The following is a 24,743-nucleotide window of genomic DNA, read 5'->3' as shown; positions in this document are numbered from 1 at the left end:
AAATGTATTTCAGTCAAGAGGGTATTATTCATGCCTTCCACTGGCTTCCTTTCAGGAAGTGTATCTTCTTTTAAGCACTTTGTTTGGTTTTCGTAGCCTTTCCTTATGTAGGATCTAGACATCTCACCGCTCTCTTCAAGTGGTATTCACCAGGTAGAACTCTCAGACCTTCCTCAGGCGAAAAGGTGATTATTCATAGTTTTCATAAAGTCAGATAGGATGGCCGTTCCCTCTCGGATGCAACTGCCAAGTTTGGAGCACGCTGCCCCCTCACAATTCGAAGTTAGATTCTATATATTAAAGACTCACAGTGGCTCTAGGGACACTTAGGTGGGATTTCCCTGAGATTTCTTATCAAAGGCTTTTGATCTGGGCCTCCACTTCATGCTAATCATGGGAAAGAGTAAATTGCCCGAAATGCTTTTCTCCCAGGTTTACTTTATTCAATTTAATAGGCCAATACCCTCATACTGAGAGATCTTAAAAGAAAGTATAAAATGTTTTTCCAGTTTTCCAGCCTCGAGCCCAACAGTCCTAGACAACCCTAAAATGTGTCTGTTGGGGCACATACCTGAACCAAAAGCAAGCCGGGGCAAAGCCTCAGCAAGTTTGAAATATTTTTTAGCAAACATATGCAATTTGCCTAAACAATTGGCCAAATATATTTAAACATTTTTAAATAAAAGAATGGCCCAGTAACAAAGGTTCACCGGATTTGGTGCTAAAGTGCAGTTTTTCTGATGGCTGAACATATGAAATCACTAAGTTTAAGACTGACTATGGATAAAGCTTGCCCACCCATTGCCTATGCTTTATGCTTTGGTAGGCAGAAGCAAAATGTGAATGACACTTGAACAGACCAGTGGATGAAAATGGCTGAATGAATGCTTCTGTTACATATTTGCGTTATTTTTACTTAGATTTTTTAAAAAAAAAAATCATACTGGTGAGGCAACTACAGCAGTCATTAGACCAGACATAGAAAGGAAAAGGAAGCACACTTTTTTTCATTAGCGCACATTGAAGCCAGTTTTAAGATAGCTGGTGCTATATATATATATATATATATATATATTTTTTTTTTTTTGTACTGTTACAGCATCTAACCTGTCAACAAACATAACCTCAGACGAGTTAACATAACACAGTCCGCCCCAGCACACCAAAAAAACCTAACTGAAATGCATGCAAATCAACTGCAGATCTGCCGCAGGACATTCTAGAGATATTGCTGACCTAATCCTCACACATGAACTTGGCCTCCTAATCCTGACGAAAACCTGGCTAAATGACTCCTCTGCACCCATCATTGACATTCTAGTCCCTCCTAACCATGATACTACCAGACTGGATAGACCCAGTAGACCAGGTGGAGGCATGACTTGCATACACAGCATCAACTTATTAGTCATACACGCACAAACTCCCGTCTTACCGACCTGCGAATACCTATGCCTTGTTATCTCATGCAACAATAGATCACTATGCAAGCTGCCTGCGATATACCACCCTCCAGGAGACAATCTGGATTTTATTGAACAAATCAGGGAAACCATTGGAACAAACATTGATCAGCATTGCCCTCAAATCGTCCTCCGAGACCTCGATCTGCATTGGAATTACCTGAATGATCCAACAGTCAACTGTTTCAAAACCTTACTTGCAGACCTGAACTTGACACAATTCACTTACAATAAAGGATCAACATTCGATCTGATCATTGCAAAGCCCAACTCAATTCAGTTGGAATCTATCCTACCCTGTGATTGGACCGACCACCACTGCATCACATTCCTCATCACAGAAGTTTTGATAGCCAACACAGCTCAACGGTCAAAGCCCAAAATCTGGAAAAGGAGCCTGCACAACATCGTCAGGAATGCTCCCTTTTCTCACAGTCACAACATCCTGACCCCACCCCCGTAAGAGCTCTCAGACAACTAAAAAGAATGTTCACTAAAGACTCTAAACCGTGGTACAGTGGTAGTCTCAATACAGAAATACACAGTTTGAAACTAGCTGAACGTCAATGGAGATCAGTCCCATCCCTTGAGCACCTCCAGCTTTTGAGATCATTGAGGAACAGATACTAAAAAAACATCAGAATTTCAAAAGCAAATTTCTTCAGAAACCAACTAGATCAAGCCAGTAAAGTCAAAAAATCTCTTAAAAGCGGACTCGTACTACGCACCCAATTAGTCACTGGCTGGATCTAGTTCACTACCAAATTGTGAGGAATATGCCTCCTCCTTTGTATAGAAGGCAGAAACCATGAGAATTGACTTGCAGATGTACTCTTCCCCCTTCCCCCTTAACCCAGCCCCTCTGCCTCCAGGACTACTGCTCCAGCATATTCTCCTGGGCATTTCACCAAAAACAACACCTCATGGAACTCTTTCAAAACCTTCGATGAAGGCACCATTCACTATGCATACGTTGTCACCTATCCCCTCTTTCCTCACTATGACCTCCCCTCTCCCCTTGGTCCTCCCCTCAACCCCTCACTCCCAATCCCCCTTGCTCCCAACCAGCCCACCCATTCCCCTCCCTATTACTCCACCCTCCTGGCCCTCTTTTACAGTCTCCCCTTCCATTCCTCCTCCAACACCCCCTCACTCCTCCTCTCCCAACTCATCCTCACACCCTCTGAATCACACTACCCCACACCCTTCTTTTCCCGACTCTTCCTCTTCCTCCCTGAACTATATTCTTACCATTAGCTCCCCCCTCACTCCTACACCAATCCGCAACTGTACCTCCTTGCTATCCCCAAACTTCTCTTCCACAGAGGTCTCATCTCCCCTCTACCCCGACATGCCACTCCTTCTCCCTTTTAACTACAGCCCTCCCTGCTCTCCTGCCTGCCTCGGCTCATCCCCTCCTCAGAACAGGCCTCCTGCCTGCATCTGCTCACTGCCTCCTCAGAGCAGACCCCCCTCTGCAGCTAACTCCGAACCCCATTTGTCCTCTTCCCCCCACACTCTATTTACCCCCTCACTCTTATCTCAAACTCCCTTCGCAACATCGAACTTAACATCTCCACTCTTACCAGAGATCTCTCTCGTCTTAGGAACGATTTCCTCAACCTCAAATCCAGCGATCCCCCTCCCCAAAGAAACACCGCTAGCCCCGGTCTAATAAACCCCACCACCTCCAAACCGTGGAAAACAACTCCCTTGCTTTGCCGGGCTCAAAGACCACTCCGCACCACCTGCACCCTCTCTCACCGGGAGATCTCCGACCCTCAAAATTCCTACCCTCCATACTCTTCAACCATGAACACGCCTCCCCCCTTCTCAAACATCCCCGTCATACTGGGGACTAGTCGTATTCCCCTTTTACCTGTCTCACCTAGACCCCCTCCTCTCCTCACCTCCATCCATGCCCTCCCATCTCCCAAACCCACTCCCAAACCCCTCACCTGCATGCTTGTTAACTGCTGCTCCGCTGCCCGACATGCCATAGAAATCTCTGAAACCATCCTTAGCGAATCCATCGACATTGCGTCCCTTACAGAATCCTGGCTAAATGACCACTCTACAAGCATTCTTGACATACTCTCACCCCCGGGCTACTCCATCATTAGGAAAGATAGACCCATCCGAAAAGGCGGTGGTGTAGCTATCATCTTTAAAGATGAATTACAGCTCTCCCTTATCAATAACGCCGAATATGCCTCCTTTGAATACCTCGTAGCCGAACTCAAAATACAGGGTTCCCCCCCCATCTGCCTTCACAATTTATATAATCCGCCTGGAAATCCCTACCCATTCACTGATGAGCTATCTAACCTTCTTACCCAATCCTCAATTCCCAAATCTAAAAACCTCTTCCTGGGAGACTTTAATCTCCATTGGAATGATACTAAAGATCCCTCTATCTCCCTCCTCTCTGACCTTCTCGAAATTAATGACCTCAAACAAATCTGTCAGTCGTCAACCCATTCCAAAGGAGCCACCCTTGACGCTATCATAAGATCTAGCCGTCCTATCTAACATCATTCCCATTGACTGGCCCGACCATCACCTTATCCTGTTCACCATAACCACCTCTGCCTCCCCCCTCCTTCCAAAACTATTAAACCCATGAAACTGATCCGAAATCTCAGTCTTATCCCTCCCGATTTACTTGAATCCAAACTTCATGCCCAGCTTCTCGCTATCCCACCCTCCCTTAACACGAATGAACTAACCGAACAATATAACAAAGCTGTCACTGCTACCCTTGACATTCTTGCCCCTCTCAAACTCAAAAAACAAAGAAATATCCCCTCCAAATCATGGTTTAACACAGACCTGAATAATGAAAGACGTAGACTCAGACTGACTGAAAGATTATGGAGACAGCACCCCTCTCTCTCTAACCTGACCCACCTCGGACTTGCTAGATCGTCCTATAAAAACACATCTTTAGACAAAAAACTTCCTTCTTTAGATCACAACTAGATCGAGCTCAGAATAGGCCAAGAGAACTATTCAACATTGTGCGCAATCAAACTGCTTCCGCCCCCCCTGTCCCACTGGCCTCGACGACTAGGTGTGAAGAAATAGCTCTCTTTTTTTCAGACAAAATTAAACTTATTGAGCAATCCTTCCTCTCTACTGTGATCACTCCCTCCAAGCCGAACATTTCTCTTAATATCACACCCTCCACCATAACTCCCCCTACACCCACTTCTGCCCTTCTAAACTCTGATCTCCCTCACCGCCCCTTGCCCTCCAATTTCCTTGACTCCAATCATCCTAACTCTCTTACTAAAAATAATGCCACGTGGCTTAACTTCCAGCCAGTCACTGAAAGAGACTTCTTTAACATCATCTCCAAACTCAAGCCCTCCTCCCACACCACAGACCCTATCCCCTCCAAACTTGTCCAAAACCTCAAACACATCATCACCCCTTCCTGGAACTCCATTATCAACAGCTCCCTTGCCACCGGCTGTGTCCCCACTTCATTGCAACTAGGCCAAGTCACCCCCATTATCAAAAACCCTTTGGCAGACCCAAACGACCTCAATAACCTTCGTCCCATCTCCAACCTTTCCCTTCTTTCTAAAGCCCTGGAAAAATGTGTCCTTCTCCAACTAGATAGACACATTGAACACTTCAACTTACTAGACCCCTTCCAATCTGGCTTTAGGAAAGGATGCAGCACTGAAACCGCCATGCTAAACATTGTTGACGACATCCACCACTCACTTGACAATGGTGAATCTAGCCTGCTGATCCTCCTTGATCTCTCTGCAGCGTTTGATACTGTTAACCACTCTGCTCTACTAAATGTTCTTAGAGATCGATTCGGCCTGAATGGTACGACACACAAATGGTTTGTCTCATACCTACAACACCGTTCTCAACAAATCAAAATCCAAAATTGCCTATCTAACCCTACCTCCATCTCCTTAGGAGTTCCGCAAGGATCCATCCTCTCTCCCACTCTCTTTAACCTTTTCATGGAACCCCTCACACTCATTCTTAAACAAGCCGGGATCAACTACCATCTCTATGCTGACGACACCCAACTCTATTATAAGATTAAAACTCATGCTGACATCCTTCAACTCAGCAACACTCTCATCAAGATCCAATCATGGTTCTACAGTAACCACCTCAAACTCAACCCTAAAAAAACTGAAATCATTCTTTTTTCCCCTCAAAATAACCAGCTCCCCATTAAGAAGTGGATCTCTGACCTTAACGCCCTCAACTGCTCATTTGTCCTCCTCAGTCAAATCTCTAGGGATCTCCCTTGACAACCTCCTAACCCTCGATGTACACATTAATAATTCTGCCAAAGGAGCCCTCTTCACTCTCCGCCACCTTAAGAAAATCAAGCCCTTCATCCCGATCGATGATTTCAAACTAGCAGTCCAATCCCTTGTTCTTTCTCGCATCGACTATGGCAATGCCATTCTCACCGGAATTCCCAAGATCCACCTAGCACCTCTTAAATCTGTGCTTAACTTTGCAGCTAGGCTTACCGCAGACTGCAAGCAATTTGACCACATATCCCCTGCCCTTAAAATCCTTAAATGGCTCCCCATTGAAGGTAGATCCATTTACAAAACAGCCTGCATTACACACAAAATTCTCCATCAGAATACACCGACCTACCTCGCTAGCAAACTCACTAAAGCCGGTTGCTCCTGTTCCTTGAGAAGTACTAACACCCTCCTTCTTATCCCCCCTTCTAAAAAAGAAAACCACCCAATCTCGATCCTTTTCTGGCAACGCTCCTTGCATTTGGAATGCCCTTCCAACTGACCTTCGCTGCAACCCTTCCTACTCCAGTTTCAAAAAAGAACTCAAACTACATCTCCTCAATAAATACTGGGGACCCTAATACATATCTGTTCTCTTCCACTGACTACATCTGTCCGACCCTTGATGCATTCGCCCTCCCTTGTTTATAGCCTTACTCGCCCTTTCTCCTCGTCACTTCCCCCTCCCTGTCTACCACCTTTACTTCCCCTTGCTCCCCCCTTCCCTCGTCCACCCTCAGCCCGCATCCCCTTCAACCCCCCCTCATTTCTGCCCCTCCCGCTTCTCTTCCTTACCAACCTAACGGACCACTAACCTCCCTATCCTGACCCAGCAATTTTCTGGCTTTTGTTTTTTTTTTTTCTCAATTTGTGCCTTTTGATATTTTTGATTTATCACATCTTACACATTTTGTTGTGCTTATTTCCCATATTTATCTTTTTGAAATCTGTCAGGCGGAGACTTTTATGTTGTTTATATACATTGATGCTATGCATGTCCCCTGTCTTATTGACCTTTCTTGTCTCTAAAATGTAAAGCGCTCTGATACCCCCGGGTCCAGCCAGCGCTATATAAAACCTCTAAAATAAATAAATAAATAAACCATTCATAAAATCTTGGCTAGGCTGAGACCCTCAAACGATTTCAATGATTCTCTTCCCTCTAAATTTTTCAAGGAAATCATACCCGCAATACTCCCAATCTGGACTAAGATTGTTAATGCCTCCCTCCTTCAAGCTCCATCCCTGACTGCCTAAAGTCTGGTCAAGTTACACCCCATCCTGAAAAAACAAAAAGTGGAACAATCTGACAAACAACTTCCAACCTATTTCCAATATTCCTACCCTGGCAAAGCTCCTGGAAAAATGTATTCACATACAACTCTAACCACATTAATCAATTCCAACTATTAGACCAATTTCAATCTGGCTTCGATGCAGGGTAGAGCACAGAATCAGCTACGACGCACACAGTGACAATGCACTAAAAATGCTGGATCAGAACCAAGCTTGTCTCTTAGTCCTCCTTGACTTATCATCACCATTCAATAGGGTTAAGCTTGAAAACCTCCTAGACCTTTGGGAACTTCGTGTGGGCCTAACAGGACCAGTCCTTAACTCTGTGTCCTCTTATTTACAAAACAGGTCTCAAAGAGTGAAGCTTAATGACTCATTATCGCAGACCACGCAATCACATTTAGGGTCCCACAGGGCTCATCTTTTTCGCCCACCTTCTTCAACCTATTTATGGAGCCTTTAACAGAAATTCTGAGCTCATCCAACGTGCACTATCACATGTATGCTGACGATACCTAACTATACCTAAACGTTTCTGCCCTGGAAGACATCAGTTCCCTCAACACACAAAAAAAACCTTGAAATTGGCTAGCAACCAATCACCTCAAACTAAATACTCAAACTGAACGCCTCCTAATCACCCCACCCAACCATTCGCTGGTCATCAAAGAATGGTTGAAACAGCTAACCCCTCAACTGCACTCCACAAATCATTGAATCTGCAAAATCACTGGGCATAACTCTTGACAAAAATCTCAACATGCAGAAGCATGTCCGTGCCGCCACCAAAGCAAATAACCAAATGAATATTTTAAGAAAAGAACCCCCCCCCCCTTTCCCCCCAACAACTTCAAGCATGCACTACAAGCTCTAGTGATTCCCAGGTTGGACTATGGTAGTGCAATCCTATCTGCACTACACAGATCCAAACTGGCTCCTCTAAGGGCCTTACTCCATTCTGCCGCTAAACTCATCACTGGCTCTAAAAGATACAACCACAACACCCCATGGTCTCATATCCCTCAACTGGCTTCCTTACAAAGCAAGAACCCTGCTAAAAATCGCCTGCATGACGAATAAAGCCCTCCACTACAATACCACTAGATATCTCGTCCAGAAGCTCAGACTATCTGGCGGCTCCAGGTAATCCAGAAGTTCCAACACCTTTGTTCTGAAACCTCAGAGATTCCACAAGGAGAAAACCTACAACTGATCTTTCTCTGGGATTGCCACAAGAATCTGGAACACATTACCTCCTGAAGTCAGAACAAATCCCTCGATCATATCCTTCAACAAAGAAGTTAAAGAATTCCTTATGAACAAGTTTCTTCCCTAGATTCCAAGATTCTATTTTCCTCAGTCGCTCGCATGATTATTTATCACTAGCTACCTTAGGGCCAGATGTAGGAAGCCTAATTCCGGTCGGTAACGGCCGAAATTACCGAATTTAGTCTGTTACCGACCGGAATTAGGCTTTTCAAATGTAGGTGGCTACATTTCAGATTCGGTAATTTACTGAATCGGTATTTAAGAATTCGGTAAATTACCGATTCTTGAAAATACTGAATAGGTAAATTACCGAAACTGAAATTTAGGGAGCACTCAAATGAGTGCTTTTCCCATTTTAGGATTCATTTTTTACCACCAACTATAAGTTGGTGGTAAATAACAAATACCTTTGAAAATGCAAATCTGTGCATTTTCAAAGGTGCCATGTGGCAGACATACATGCCCTTAGGGCATGTATGTGTGCCACATGTGCACCCATACACAATTGAGGTGTGCAACAGGGTGTCAAAGTGACACCCTGCCACCCTTAAAATTTTTCCCCCTTTTACCGAATCGGTATTTACCGATTTGGAAATTGCCATTCATTCCTATGGGCCCTCCAGGCCCATAGGAATAAATGGCAATTACCGGATCGGTAAATACCGATTTGGTAATTACCGAATCTTACCGATTCGGTAATTTTTAACGAAAAATTACCTACATCCCATTTACCTATTCTTAAATACCGAATCGGTAAAATTCGGTATTTAAGATTAGGTAAATTGAGATTACCTACATCTGGCCCTAATTGTGTTAATCTTATCAGTACCGACATTAACCTCCTGCTTCTCAACACTGCCTGGTACATGCAGTTGTCTGAAATATGATATTCTGTTGTTATTAGTTTATCTCCCTTGCTCTCGGAACATGGTAATACCGTCCCTTTTTGGTGTAGTACCCTCTCCTGATCTTTGTAGTTAATTTGATATTACTGTTCCTACTACTCTGCTCTCCACAAATTTGTAAAGCACTCTGATATACGCAAAGGTCATGTTCGCACTATAAACAAGCATTTGCAATGCAATAGTTCTCGCAATTGCGAGAATTTGAGCTATTGGCATTGTAAATGACAATTATACCTGCACCAAAATAACACTTGGCACCAAACATTTGTAGTTTGTCCAGGACATTAAGAACACCCAAAGCTCAGTGCCTTGAAGAGAGAGAGAAATGAACAGGAGGGGGAGGGAGAGGGAGATGTAGAAAGAAAGAAAATCAGGGACAGAAATTAGGAATTCCAGATTAGGACAGAGAGAGAGAGAGAGATCATGAGAGACAGGCAGAGCAGGATACAAGTCAAAGATAGGGAGAAAATAGAAAATCAGTGACAAGGATACACAAAGATCCAGAGAGGGAAAAAGAAGACAGACAGGAAGTGGCAGAGAAAGACAGGCGGAGAGACAATGAAGGAGAGAGCGTTATAATGACAGATGGCTAGAGAAAAATGAGGAGAGGAAGGGAGGCAGAGAGGCATAGAAAGAGAGAAAGCAAAAGAAAGACGGAGACTAAGAAAGACAGCCACAACGGGAGAAAAATGGCAAAAGAGACAGGAAGAGACATACTAAAAGCCAAGAGGAGAGCTCTACAGCAAGAAAAAACAGAGAAGGACAGACTGAGAAAGAAAAAGAGAAAAGGAGCGATGGACACACTACAAATACAGAGCACAGGAAAGAAATAGAGAGATGGGCACACACTGGACTTCCAACGACGTTTTAATAAATCTAACTATGAACTATCCATCATTACCAGATTGCATGTCCATGTATCTTTGTTGCCTTCTGATCATTCGCAATCTATCTTCCCATCTGCCTTTCAGTAAGTGTTTGTGCCTTGGTTTGTGTCTTGGTTTGTGTCTTCCTTTCTCTCTACGTCCCCTGCCTACTCAAGTCCAATTAAATCACAATCTGCCACAGCATCGGCGTGGACACACATGTGACTTTAGCACAATCTGACCCCAGCATCTGGGGAGACAGAGCTCTGCCATCACACAATGTGTTGAACAACAAAATACAGACATGTAAGTGACCAAAATAAGAAATTTTTACGCTTGCCTTCCCCGTGTCCAGGTCAATTATGGAATAAAGGTCTCCTAGATTCAAGAATTTCAAATCTGAATATACATCTGCCTTTGCTTCAGATTTCAACAGGGGGTTAGGTATAACAGGCAGGTCACATTTCACAAATGAGAAAAGAGATACTGGAACTGCAGCTAAGAGGTTCACGTAGCTACATAGCGGGCAAGAAACGGCTGATTATAGAAGGCTGCTTTGAATGAATTAATGAATAAACCTTTACACTGCAGAGATTCGAAGGTCGAGCCACCGACGAGTTGTGGTTTTGGTTGGTTAATCACGGGAACCCTCAAGAGGTGTAGTATTAAAAAAAAATGTGATAAACAAATTTTTATTGATTTTAAAAATACAGGAACATATCAGCCAATACACGAAAATCATAGGGATGAGTTCATTTGCACAAGCACTGTACCCCCCCAATCACTTTCCCCATAAAAATGCATAAGCAGAATTCTGATGTTAGGCAGGTCCCTCCACATTCCCCAACCACTTCCCCCACACTGCGGTATTTCTTTACGCACCCCTTAGCCTTATAAAGAGCTTTCTCTTGGGTCGCACACAGGTCCACCCCTCTTCGCCACCTCTCCAGGGTGGGTGGGTCAGGGCTTATCCAGGCCGCCGCAGTGTCCCGCTTGGCCACCATCATGGCTGTGTTGAAAAACAACTTGTCATTCCTGGACCCATCCAGCCCGTCGGTGATCCCCAGCAAGGAGTGACGTGGGTCATGAGGAACCTCCCAGCCCAGCACCTCCGTTAGCTCCACCTCAATGGATGCCCAGTACTGTCCCAAGCCGGAACACAACCATACCATGTGAATGAAATCGTCCGGAGCATAGTTACATCTTGTGCATGAAGCATCCGGGCGCAAACCCGCTCTGAACAGGCGAAGGGTGAGGTACGCAGCATGCAAATAGTAGAGCTGAACCAGCTTGAGTTTGGCGGAAAAAGTGACTATTCTGGGGCCCATAAGGGCATCACGCCAGTCCAACTAGTCCAGGGCGCCCACCCAACCCACCGCTCCCGTAACTTGTCTAGAGATGTGGGAGTGTTGTTAATGAGGGTACGGTAAATGTGGGAAACCCCCCCCCCCCTTTCCCAAGTCCCCCAACATCGTTTGGGCCTCAGTGGGGCTGTATTCAGGAAGTCCTGTGCCTTCTGTGATATGTATGTGGAGGGCGTGACTCAGTTGCGAGTATTTATAGAACTGGGATGAGCGTAGGGCGTAGCGAGTGCGGAGCTCCTGGAATGACATTATATGGCCCCTTACCCATACGTCCCCTAGATGGGATATGCCAATAAGATCCCAGGTTCTGAACCCCTGCAATCCGCTGACTTCCCGGAGCCAAGCCCCCTGCCAGAGGGGAGTACATTGGGTCAACTTCCACAGCCAGTGTGCCGGAGCGATGCCCGCCAAGCCAACAACACTGAGCGCGTCACATCCGACAATAGTGTCGGAATGGGCCCCCCATACATCATGGCCTGGATGTCCATGAGTCCCAGTTAGCTCAATTCAAGCCTGTAGGCTGGGTCCGACCAGCCTCCATTGAACCAGTCATGGATGACCAGTAGATGCACTGCCAAGAAATACAAATACAGATGCGTCATCCCCATACCGCCGTCTTAGGAGGGAATCTGGCAGGTCGCCAGAGCCACGCGGGCCCGTCCTCCGCTCCAGAGAAACTTGGTGATTAGACTGTCCAGTTCCCTGAACCGTGCCTTGGAAAAGCAGAAGGGGGTATTCTGCAAGACGTAAAGGAATCTGGGGAGGATCATCATTTTAAATAGGGCCACCCTCCCCAGGGGATTCAAAGGCAGCGTTTTCCATTTAAGGAGATCCTCCTTGGCCTTCTTAACCAGAGGGGCACATTATGGGACCATCCCAGCTCGGGAAGAAGGTGATACAAATCCCCAGATATTTAAAGGATTCCCTCCGGAGTTGTATGGTAGACTGCCAGTCAAAGCAATCTCTAGAAAGATGCCAAGGGCTCCACCACCAGGATGAATAGCAACAGGGAGCGGGGACATCCCTGCCTAGTGCCCCTGGCGATGGGGGAAGGCCTCCAAACCCAATCTCGATCAGCACGCCCTGCAGGTACGACCAATCCACCGAGTCAAAAGCTTTCTCGAACTCTATGAACTGGAGCTTCAGATATAGAGTAAGCTTGTGCCGTTTTGCTAGGCCCAGCTGCAGCCTTCGGAGGCAGTGGCGAATCCCACGCTGCGGCATGAACCCGCACTGATCCGGGTGTACTAGTAAGGCCAAGTAGGGTTTCAGCCGCTGGGCCAGAATAGTAGCGTAAAGTTTAATCTCCGTGTTGAAGAGGGATATTGGGCGGTACTCTGCACATAGTCGGGGGAGGCTGGGATTTCGGGAGAACCACTATGCTGGCAATATCCGTTTCCGGCGGAAAGGAACCTCTCTCCACGGTTTCTGCAAACAAGCTGGCTAGGTGTGGTGCCAAGGTGCCTCGATAAGCCATATAATACTCCTGCGGAAGGCCGTCCGGACCCGGGGTTTTACCGGGGAGACCAGGGTGATCCCCTCCTCGATTTCTTTCAAGGAGATTGGACACTCCGTATCCTCCTGAGCCGCTGGTTTCAGCCTAGGGAGGCACACCCCTCCCTGATCAAGGAAGGCTGCAACGGTCAGTACGGGGGTGTATGCTGTATACAGCCTCCGGTAGTAAGCTGCAAAGGTGTTTGCCATTGCTATGGGAGCACGTTGCACCGCCCGGGTTGCGTCCACCACCTCTGGGATGATACGATTCGCCCTGGGATATGTGGCCAACCTGTGCAAGATCGTACCATTCTTATCCCCCCAACCGTACACCTTTGCTACCGAAGACCTACAGAGGAGCTTGGCTGCATCCAGGGACAATTGCTTAATATCATCCCGAATGACGGCCAACTGTCGGGCATGAGCGGCATCCTCAGACGTGAATAATAGCTGTTCCAAACCAAGCGAAGCTCCTGCGCTTCCTTAGAGGTGATCTCTTGCAGCTGCACCAGCCTTTGGGCCAATAGCTGCCGTTTTGCGAAGCCTCGTATGGTCGCCTTACCCGCCTCCCAAAGTGTACCCGGAGAGGCCACCGAGCCCTCGTTGGTAGCAAAGTATCGCACAAGTTCCCTCCCCACCTCCAGCCTGAATTCACTATCCTGGAGAAACCATGCGTTCATCCTCCATGTTTGGCGGGCTGTGGGGGGGGGCCCTGAGCTAAGAGAGAGGACAAACTCTTGTGCACCACTTGAGAGAGGACAAAAGGCAGCGTATGTCGCACAAGGATGTCAGCCCCTCATGAGCCCCTGGAGAAGCGGAGTGCCATCCATACCCTATCATAGCCATAGCGAGCTAAGAAGGGGCAGCAGTTACCTAATAGGTGCATTTCTTGGAGCATCAGGATATCAATGTGGAGACGCTGCGCTGTGCGCTTGTGCCGGTCCAGGAGGCCATTGACATTCCACGACAACACGTGGAGAGACACCAAAGGGAAGCGTTATCTGTCATGGTAGGCATTTCTAAGGCAGGGCGCAGTGCGTGGCTTGGGATATACAAGCGTGCCTGAGAGCCCGAAGTGGCGTGTGCGATCATGGATTACGGGGGGAAGCTCACCCCTCCCACTGGCGTGTGTCATTCCGTGGTGGCTGAAACAAAAACCTACAAACAGAACAAGAGACAATGAAAAAGTCTCCCAACACCCCCCCCCCCAACCCCCACCCACCCTAAACTTCAGGAACAGAAGCATCTGTCGTCCCCACCCCCCCCCAATAAACAACACCCAAATCACAAAGCAAACAACCAAACTAAAACGCCCCGGAATGGGAAAGCGTGGAGGACCCCTCCTCGTGAACGGATGCGTGTTTGTAAAGACCATCAGGAAAATAGGAACAGATCTGAGATAGAGCTCAGTCTCCGGCCGCGGAGCAAGGCCCGGCGGGCAGAGACCAGCTCAAGCAGGGTCCCTCAACAGCGTCGGGCTACTGGAGAGGTCCGTATCAGGAAGGTCAGTCACTGAAGGCTGAGAAACGGCGCCGCCACCGTCCAGTCGACCAGATGAACCAGAGTGCCTCCCAGTCGACGCTCCCCCCTCGACCTCGGGTGGCTGCTATATATGACCCGGCGGGGAGTCCGAGCGGACACGCCTCCTGTCACGGCGCCTACGGGAACGGTTACGCTGGGGCTGAGGAGCGGGCGGCCTAGCCTGCCCCTGCTTCCCCCCCACCCCCCCGTCCAGGACACGACCCTCAGCCCGCAGAGGGCGCTCCTCCGTCGCCCAGGTCCACGCCTCTGTCGGGTTGTCGAAAAACAGTGTCTTGTTTTCAAAGACCACCCACAGGCAAGCCGGAAAGAGGAGCCTATACTGAATGTTGAGCGCCCTCAACATCTGTTTGACCTCTCCAAAGAAGCGACACTGGCCCTGAACTTCACAGGTGTAATCAGGGAAGATCATAATGTTAGAACTGGAGGAGCCGTTGTTGCTTGCGGGCTTCAGACAGGATGATGTCTCGGTTCTTGAAGTTAAGAACCCGCATTATGATCGGGTGGGCAGGAGCACCCGGCAGAGGTTTGGGGGCCAAGGACCGGTGGGCGCGCTCGATCGCAAACCAAGGGGATAGAGATCCTTCGGGTACCCACGACTTCAGCCACCTCTCCAGGAAGTCTACTGTACGACCCTGCTCCACTCCCTCTGGAAAGCCCACCAGGCGGAGGTTGTTGCGTCTGGACCTGTTTTCAGCATCCTCCGCCCTGCGGTGCAACTCTTGAGTGCGAGACTGAAGACCGGCCACCTGCCCCTTGAGTTGCTGCACGTCGTCTTTCACCGAGGAGATCCTGGACTCAGCCTCCTTAATCTGAGCGTTCACGTTGCGAAGGTCCTACCAAATGAGGGTCACATCCACTCTCACCTCAACAATTTTGCCCTCCACGGAGGTCTGGGATGTATGTATGGGCCTGGAGGATGGTAGCCAGTTCAGCAGACGGAGGAGCCTCCTGCCCAGCCACTCCCCCAGTGCCCCCCCCTCCGGGGTGGTGAAGCGATCCATTATGGTATGTGTGGCAGGGGCCTTCGTTGATCTGTCTGTTCTGCCCATATTTGGCCCCTGAAGAGAAACTGGGTCCCAAGAACCCCCTTGCCGGATTCTACTCGCGACCACACACAGCGACCGCAGGAATAGCAGCAGCACCAGAGCTGGCATGACAGATGACCTCAGAAGCACAGTGACGGGCATTTCCGGGCCCAGGGAGGAGATTGCCAGCTGGATGAGGTCCCCTCAATAGCAGGGGTTGCGCCCGGAGTGGGGGGGGAGGGGGAGGAGACTGGGTGGGGGGGTAAGGGGGTCATGCAAACCAAAGCCCCACTCACCCATCTGCCGCCCGACTGACGGCCGAGTCCTCCACCCAACCCGGATGCCACGGCACCCCCACTCCTTACCTCCAGTCCAGGGCGCAGGAGCCCGCTGCCGTCCTTCCACCAACCGCCGGCAGCGGCAGCACAGGCCTCAGGCGCAACAGGTGGTAGTCCGGAAGCATGCAGTTCACCCCACAGGCTCTCCACCACCAGGAATGGCGCCCAATCCCAGGAAATGGCGAAGGAGGGAAGCCCCGCTCCCAGCAGGCCGCCCCGGGGCACTGACGATGACCTCCTGTGGGGGACCACAGTCCCAGTAGGATCCACCGCAAGCAGAGGCATGCTCCACCAGGAATCAGCGCCGCCCCATTCGAGCTGCTTCCATAATACAGTGGTGCCAACTACAACCAGCCCGGGCCCGGGCAGGCACCAACCAAGCCAGTCCACCACCGTGATGGAAAGGGGCCCATGTGCCCAGGTCAGCAATCCAGGACCCGGGTGCCAAGTCAAGATGTCCCAGCAAGTCCAACAGCTGTGATGCGCCGGGGTCTCCTAGTGCCAATGCCCTCAGTCCTGGAAAGTGGGCCCCCACCGCAACCACACAAGCAAGCCTCCGTCTGAGGCTCTCAGCGCCGGGCACACCGGTCTAACCCAGGGCAGCAGCAGCAGCAATCCTTGCCCCCAGCGGGGTTTGCCTCAGGCGGTAGTCTTCAGCGGCCGCCAAACCAGGCCCAGACGTCCCCGTGTACAGCCGCATGCCCGCCCACTGCCAGGACCCAGACTACAGGCTCAGGGCCCCCGAGCCACACAGCAGCAGGCGCCATCAAACCGCGGGCTGACCCCAAGCAGGGGCGCCGCATACCGCCGGGTGCCCTAAATATGCAAATTCTGCTGCCCGACTGGCGGCCGATTACAGTGGCAGCTTGCGTCGGTCACCCGCGTTCACTGCGCCCGGCACCCTCTGGGGGGGGGGGGGAGCACCAGCCAGAGACCGCAAAAGCAGGGGGGGGGGGGAAATCAGGTACCTCATGGGCCACCCCCGAGCAGACGATCACTGGCAGTCTGCAGCCTCAGGCTGCCGCGGGGCTCCGAGCCCTCGCTGCGCGCGCCGCCATCTTAGGAATGCCTCGCGGCAGACCAGGGAGGCCGGGGCCGTTCACACAGTTCCAGGCCACCACCACTGTCCCCAGCGGAGCTCTGGTGGCCCCCCAGCAGCAACGTTCTTGTTACAGGTGAGCAGGGAGTCCCAGTGGTCGCGGATGACGGAGGGGTCCGGAGCACACTTAAGGTGCGACCGCCATCTCGACGCTAGTAGCCACTCCCAGTATTACATTTTAAACCTGAGGTAGGATGGGGCCTTCCCACGGCCGCATTTAACCACTATCCGGCTTCCAGGAAGAGGTGAGGCGAGTGGCACAAGTCCGTCTCGTACCCGGGGAGATGCAGCTTTCCTTGGGTTGGTGAGCCTGCGGGGGCTCTCGTAAGTCAGGCTGCCCTTTGACAGACAGGTGTTTGCCTCTGGAGGAAGGCAGGCTCGGGCTCGTCTGCAGCGAAAGTGGGGGTGCCGGCTTGTGGCCATGACAGGCGGTACACTGAAAGGCAGAGCGGAGGTCTCATGCAACGCAAGTATAAGTGCTTGTCAGTGGAATTGCGCATGCGTGCTGTAACACTAAGGGCTAGACTGAAGCAGGAAATTAACGGGCTCTATCTTGGGTAGGAGAAAAGCGGAATGGAAAGCAGGAAAGGAAAAGGAGAGAAAATAGAGAAGGGCATATTTCTCGGTATACCCGGTGTAAGTTAAAACACATTACTTAACATAGCAGTTGTTATGTGATGCCCTATATATATGAATGGTTCATACAGATAAATGATCGAGGTTTAGACATGACTGTCAGTGTAAACAAAAGTGCAAAGTTGGTATTGAGCGTAGCTGTGAGCAACCTCTAGGTGCAGAAAGAGTATACAGCAGATTTAAAAAAATCCTCGATTGAAACACATGGCCCCATAAAGATAAGAAATTGCTTACGACAGCCGTGATGCAGGCAAGCCCATCCAAGTGGGCCGTCGGCCAAAGAGAAAAGTTTACGTCATCTAAACCTCTTTCCCAATGGCTGGCCACCCTTTAGCATAAACGGTGACGCTGACCAATGGGAAAGAGGGGCAGGGCTTTAAGCACGCTAGTGAAACTTCCTCAAAAACATAAAATCTCGCCAGCGAGACTGTGCATGTGCGCAGCCTACGCTAGCAAGACCTAAAAACTATTAAAATAAAAAACTAAAAGGTAGCGAATAAACACACCATTTCATGTTGGGTCATCCCAGATATTAAAATCTACTATGCCTTTGCCACGAAAGACCTTCCAGAGTGCCGCTTTGCCCACTCCACTAGCACCATGGCTGCTCTTGCCAAATGCGTCTTGGTGGCTGACATGTGCCGGGCACCCACATGGTCATCCCCGCATACGTTTGTTAAATATTACTGCCTTACAGCCCATGCACACAGTGATGGATATTTTGCTAAGGTTATGCTGCATGAATTCCTTGGTTTATCAGCACTGCTCATTCACAACCCCTGGAGGATATTGCTTTGGACTCTTTCTTAAAGTGAAAAATCTGCAAGAAAAGTGTATCCATCAGATCTAAAAGTTTTTTTCACTTCAGTAATGTTATTTCTGATGGATACCTAATGATCTTGGAGACCTTTCACCGCCCCACTTCCTCCTTGATATGTACATTAAGACCCCAAGGCATTCAAACATGTTATGTGCTCTCAGTTCCTCTCTGGGGCATGAAAAAAGTTTCAGGAATTGATGTAAGCGTGCAGACGGGCTAGTATGTGGTACTATCATAATGTCCAGTGGGCTGACTCGGGGCTGAAGCTGCAATGCACTACCTGGTGGTACAGGAGAGTTGCTGCAGGAGAAGAACGTTTTCCAGATCAGTCTGACACCTGGGAGGATAGTCTTAAGGTAAGGCATGTGCTGAAAGATTATGTATCCAGCAGTAATATTACTGAGGGTATGTACATTTTATTTAGAGCTGAAATTGTTTTACTGCGGGAGCCACTTGGAATCAACCAAAGCTAGGGAAAATACGCAGCCAGCAGAAGGATATGAGCTTCATGTTTTGTACGCTTAATTTGTCGGGCACGAGAGCCCAGGTAGAGGCAGGTGCCTTATTGAAGTTGATTCTCTACTAAGTCAATGTGTAGAAAGTCTGTTACCAGGCAAAAATAGCAGTTCTAATCCAGGCTTGCCTAGAGGGTTTTAGACTTGAGCCCCATTCGGGAACAATGTTACACTTTCACACATGCTGGCGCACTGCCACCCTATTAGATGGCATTGGTCTGTGTGGCTGTCAGGGTTGCACAATGCCTATCTCACGGGTTACAGTGTTCTTGTTTAGACACTGGTATATACTTGGTAACACATGCAGAGGCCAAATGTATAATGCTAAGCCTCTATTTAGCAAGGGAGGTACACAGGTACCCGGCAAAGCGAGAGGGCTTCCATCTGCATGTTATCATGGAGGTCGCTTTGAGATAAAAAAATTGCTAGAGTTACTGAGGCTTACATAGTCAAATATGTCATATTAACGTCATAAAATCCCAGTGACAGTTTGCTAATCTGATACATCAACCCTATATTTTCATGTGTGATCTTAGAGCGTCACACCTATGATTGTGTTTTGTCCTATGCCATGTTGTTGAATTTATGGTTCCTCGGTAGGGAAGGGTTTCTTGTGCATCTTGCAGACATATGTATATGTGGCATAGCAGCTACTGTTACAGACTACATTTAATATGCTGACCTGCTATTTATGGGACCCCACCTCGTCACACAATCTTGTCTAACATTTGTTTAGATTCCCTTCCCTTCACATTATCAGTGATATTTGGGGGGGTCAAGACATATGACTCAAGTTAACTAGCCTCTAAGTGGTGGTTTCCCAAACTGTGGGTTGCAACTTACTGGTGGGTCACAAGCCTATTATTGGCGAGTAGCAAAAGTAAAAGCAATACATAAAAATGCCTTTAAATTCTGTTCTTGTCACATTTGCTGCGTTTCAAAGACTGAGGTCAATTGTCAGGCTTTGCCTTCCACTATTTTTTTTAACTTGGGAGCTGGAGTTTACAAACTCCTCTCTCTTTGCAGTCAGAGCAAGTAAAGTGAATTATGTGACAATCTTGCTGGGGTACAGGGAGTATGACAGGAAAGGCTGTTTAGTCTCCAATAATACGTCTTGTAACCATTTAGCCTTGCTGCTAGTCTTTATTTGATATTTCCTCATATTTAATTAATTAGGATTTTGGTCAAACACAGTTAAACTGTGGATCTTCCGGATCTAGGCATTTTAATATTGCAGTTCTGCAAGAGCGAACGCCTCTTGTATTGAGTGGCCCCCTTAACAATTTCCAGCGATCCTCGCCTAACACTGGGCAGATACAGATCAAGTGAATAAAATCCTGCGTTAGTGCTCCACAGAGACAACAAGATTTTGGGCCCTTTCATTTCCAACTTGGCTGGTCTGCATTTGATGGCAATTTACCAAAGCGTATTGCTATGAATTTAGATTTTAGATGGTAAGAAAATGGCTGATGCAAATATGCCGCCGGTTGCAGTTTTACATAGGATTGCAAGATCATCCATGCGTGTGCCCGTCTGCTTAGGGTGGCCTTGTCCTCAAGAAATGAGTGTTGCTTTGCTCCCTTCTTCAGGATTTGCTGGAAAGTTGAATTAGGAAGGTTCTTCTGCCAAAGAGCTGCGATATTTGTGACCTGTAATGAAGTTTGAAGATATGCATAATAGGTGGAGCGGGTCATCTTGTAACGCAGTCCAGAGTGCATTATTGCGTTCATTATCTCGATTGCGCCAAATTTTATACCATGCTCTTATCGTGGCATATCTTCTATGAAGCTGTTGCTGTTGTCAACCGAATTCTAGTCGAACCTGTGCAGGCGAGGCATTATGCGGAAGTGAAAAGACTTTTTTGTATGCTCGCATTTGGAGTCTATCCAGAACCCCAGCATCCTTCGAAAACTGGACTTCACTTCCATATGCAAGGGTGGGGAGTAGTTTTGCCTTCATGATGGATAGCAATAAAGTGAGGGAGGGACCTTTTAATCTTTTTGAAATAGAACAGAATGCAAATGTAAGCGTATGCTGATGACATAGTCTTGGCAAGCCATACAAGAATTGGCCTCCAAAGAGCAATTGATGAGCTAGGGATCTTCGCCAGGAAGAATTTGTTGGAAATAAATGCTGCAAAAACCAAGGCCTTGATTATAAGTCTAACTATTCAAAAAGTAACCTCATTTAAATGTGGTAACTCGAATCTTGAAGTAGTGAGCAGCTACAAATACCTAGGAATATATCTGGATAAACGATTAACTTTCAAAATATAAAATGAGGCCACACAAAAAAAGGGAAACAGACTTACATTCGCATTTAGTTCTATTTCAAAAAGACAGGAAAGGCTGTAGGATGTCACTTTTTGTAAAACACAGCTAAATGTATACTCATTCAGCAGTTAGGACAGCAAAAGTGAAGCACATTTTTTGTAATTATGCATTGTGAATGAAAGAAAGATTTGAAGAGGATCAAAACAAATCAAGACACTTTACTTGGTTATGCACAAATGACAACTATTCTCAGAAACCCGATTCCCACGCTTTATCATTTGAGTACAGTATAGTTTTATAATTAAACATGTATGTCTGTGCATATTTAGTGGCCATTACAGTGGAGAATGTGCTGTCTGCAAATGACAGTGCTCTACTACATGATGCTTTAATTACATTTAAAAAATTGCTCGCGTCCTGTCCCTTAAAGATAGGTGGTTTGCCAAAGTTTGTGGTTATAAAAATTTGGTTGTGGTTCTTAAAAATGTGAGAAGCACTGCTTAAGGGGTTTATCCTTAGTCCCGGCTCAGTTTGCCAAACTAATATTTAGAACCCATGAAAAATAAAAAGAGCGCTGCAACTTGATTAACACAGATCATTGAAGGGTTGCTGATTGGGTGTGCCACTACCACCAGTAACGAGCTCTGGCCAGCAACATATAAAAGATAGAGGCTGTCGGTTATTGGCCAAACATTTACCCTGTTGAACATAGTTTCACTCACTATCTTGAAATAGATCATTGGTTAATTGTTTCTCACCAACAAACCAGGAACGCTGGTACGCCAACAACGAGTAAATCGTTTTTCTCTTGTCTGTTTGCTTTTCAGATATTTGGCATATGCTTAGCCCAGAACTTGGTCAGCGACATTGAAGCAGTGCGAGCCAGCTGGTAAAGCAACTCTTCAGACTTACTGACCTCAAGCTACAAAAAAACACTGGACAATTTCAATCCTGTGGCAACTCTGGCCTGCCATACTGACATTGAGCCCTAGGGACAAGAGTACCAGTCTACTGGGAGCAGCACTCCACTCTAGATGCTGGGGTCACCCTGAACTTTAAATATTTTTTGGGGAACGGGGGGAGTGGGCTGAGAAGAGGAAAGCCAGGTGCCTGCTGCTCACTCGTGTATTTTTATTTGAAAATCACCAATATTTAAGATGGTGAGCTGTGAATGTCTACTGTAGCTGTGGTCTTACGTGCGATTGTAATCAAAGCCACGCCATTTTTTTGGGATAGCACTGTTTATTCTTCATGTGACACATTTTTTGATGCCCACTGCCCATCTCTCCAAGGATACTTGCTAAAGAGAAGGAGGTCAGGTACTCTTTTATGCCACCAGCTCTGTGAGGAGAGCTGTTAAACACGCATTGATATTTGGGGGCGCAGTGGATAATGTAGGTATGCTTAGTTTTTGTGACTCCCCTAGTATTTCAGATACTTAGTAACTGTTTTATTGAATTTCATTTGCAGGTCTATTACTTCAACAAATCACCATTTCGTCGCTTTCATAAACTGTTACAAAAATCAGGACAGCACAAAAAAGTAGGAAATCACACAATTAACTAATTGAACACAACCACTCTTTATTATACCTCCTTAAACAAAAGGCACAAGTACAGCTAATTTCTCATAGAAGGCTGGTTTTCTGTACCTGCTCAAAAAGGAGAAATGTAAGGTACCAGGCACCAAAGACTGTGCACAGTTTTAGCACTGCTGCCCAGTGTCCCCTGGGTAGTGGTACAACACTCAGGAAAGCTTATCTCTTTTGGCACAATGCAAAAATTACCCCGCCGCACACAGCCGCTTAGCCTATCTATGCATCGCAGCTGCATGCTAAAAAAGGACATCAATTACGCCACTCTGTCCAGCAGTTTGCATCAAAAGTTGTTTTTACACTCGCACAACAAGTGTCTTTGACAGAATACGTTTTGCCATCATGAGGACAGACCAGTTGCATTCAAAACAGAATCTCTCCGAAGGAAGGGTCCTTTTTGATTTGGGTGGCACGGATTACTGTTTAAGCCATATGTGTGAGGAGCCCCACATTGCATTTATAAGGGTATCTTGAAAAGCTGGTCTTGAGTGGCTGGAAGGTAATTGGAGTCGGGTACTAGGCCCAGCATGCTTCACTTAGTACATGAAAAGACACAAACATTAATTGTTGATCAGGATAATTTGCCACTGGATGCAGTGTATTTGCTGGACCTTATGTGCTTTAGCTTAATGGGTGGTATAAGTAGCCATAAAGACATGTTTCTAGCATCAGAGAACTTCTGCATGTTTCACTAGGAATACTTCTTTCACTCAAAAACCATGAATCTAGGGATGAAGGGACCTCTTTGCATGGAATACTAACCCTCTGCTTCTACATAATGCCATTTTGCTGACTGAGGCGTTACACAGCTGCTAGATACTCTGTAGCCCACTTTCAGTGGAAAGAACATTACAGATGGATATTCCTAACGCTGACTGAGTTCAGAACTTGATCCATGGTACCAGAGAAACTCCAAGTCACCTTCTACATGTAGGCAGAGACCAGTGCATCATGGGCATGCACAGGTAGTATTTTGCAATGCAGTGTCACTAATGTGTGCCTCATTCCTTTGTTTTGTGAAATGTTGTCCTTGAAGTTTCGTTTTATAATTAAATCCTTTGTTTAGTACAACACAACTCCTCACTGGCTTGCCCCCTCCAAAAAAACAAATCCGCAACATTCTTCAAAGCTATGTTTTGGGCAGAATATATTGCTTCTATGCATTCCCTTTAAAAACCTGAACTTTAGCTGTGTCATCTCATTCTCAGAGGCAACCCACTTCGCGCTTGCAAAACAATCCTGCAATGTTGCCCTGACCACAGTGGGACTGAGGAACTGGCCCATTCCCATCAGCAGGAAGAAAGTGTTAAAGACCAACGGCAATGTGAAAAGTTTCATTTTTACTGGCAGAAGTGTTAAAAATAAACATTTTCAATAAACGTTGTTTACTCTTACTTGCCATGCTAAGTTTTTCTCCGGCCCTCAAGCGATCTTTGTCCTATGCTGGATGTTGAGTAAGATGTTAGTGTGTTTTTCTTGTAGAGAAAAGATTAATTTCCCAAAAACACTGCACGTTGCCAGTCTTCTGTTTAGGGGAGGAGCTCACAGCATGGGCTTTCAATGAAAAATATGCTTTGTTACAGAAATTATATTGTGTTTATTATTCATTGACAATATTGAGTCTATTGCACAATGCCAGGGCTAGAGTTAGGCTCTGGGAATTAAAACTAATAAAATGGCTGCACTTAAATGTAGAATCTACAGTAGTCTATCATCAAAGCTTCATTGGTTTTTATCTGTGTTGCTGTTGTACTTTAATGATCTGCCTTTGTAAAAGTAGTTAATTTCCTGGAGTGTATGAGATCCAATTTTAACCCTGATCTTTACATTTTGATGTACATAAATGTACAAATTCAAGCTAGTGACTTTTACAAAACCATAAAAGCCTATTTTTATTCATGGTTAAGCATACAAGACTTTCCCATTGGTGCGTGCTTTTAAGCACA

General features: G+C 47.1%; 1 protein-coding gene across 1 annotated transcript in view; it reads left to right on the top strand.

Moving 5' to 3' along the window:
• TSPAN5 (tetraspanin 5) overlaps positions 1 to 24,191 on the top strand; it is a 310,289-nt gene extending 286,098 nt beyond the window's left edge. The window contains exon 8 of the mRNA XM_086961959.1: positions 22,031 to 24,191. Within this exon, the coding sequence (XP_086818085.1) occupies positions 22,031 to 22,096 (66 nt within the window). The 3' untranslated portion in view covers positions 22,097 to 24,191. The remainder of the gene's footprint in view (positions 1 to 22,030) is intronic.
• Positions 24,192 to 24,743: the final 552 nt, after the last annotated feature.

Source organism: Lissotriton vulgaris, chromosome 3_1 (genome assembly GCF_964263255.1).
Source record: "Lissotriton vulgaris chromosome 3_1, aLisVul1.2, whole genome shotgun sequence".
Lineage (NCBI taxonomy): Eukaryota > Metazoa > Chordata > Amphibia > Caudata > Salamandridae > Lissotriton > Lissotriton vulgaris.
This window is presented reverse-complemented; position numbering and strand designations above follow the sequence as displayed.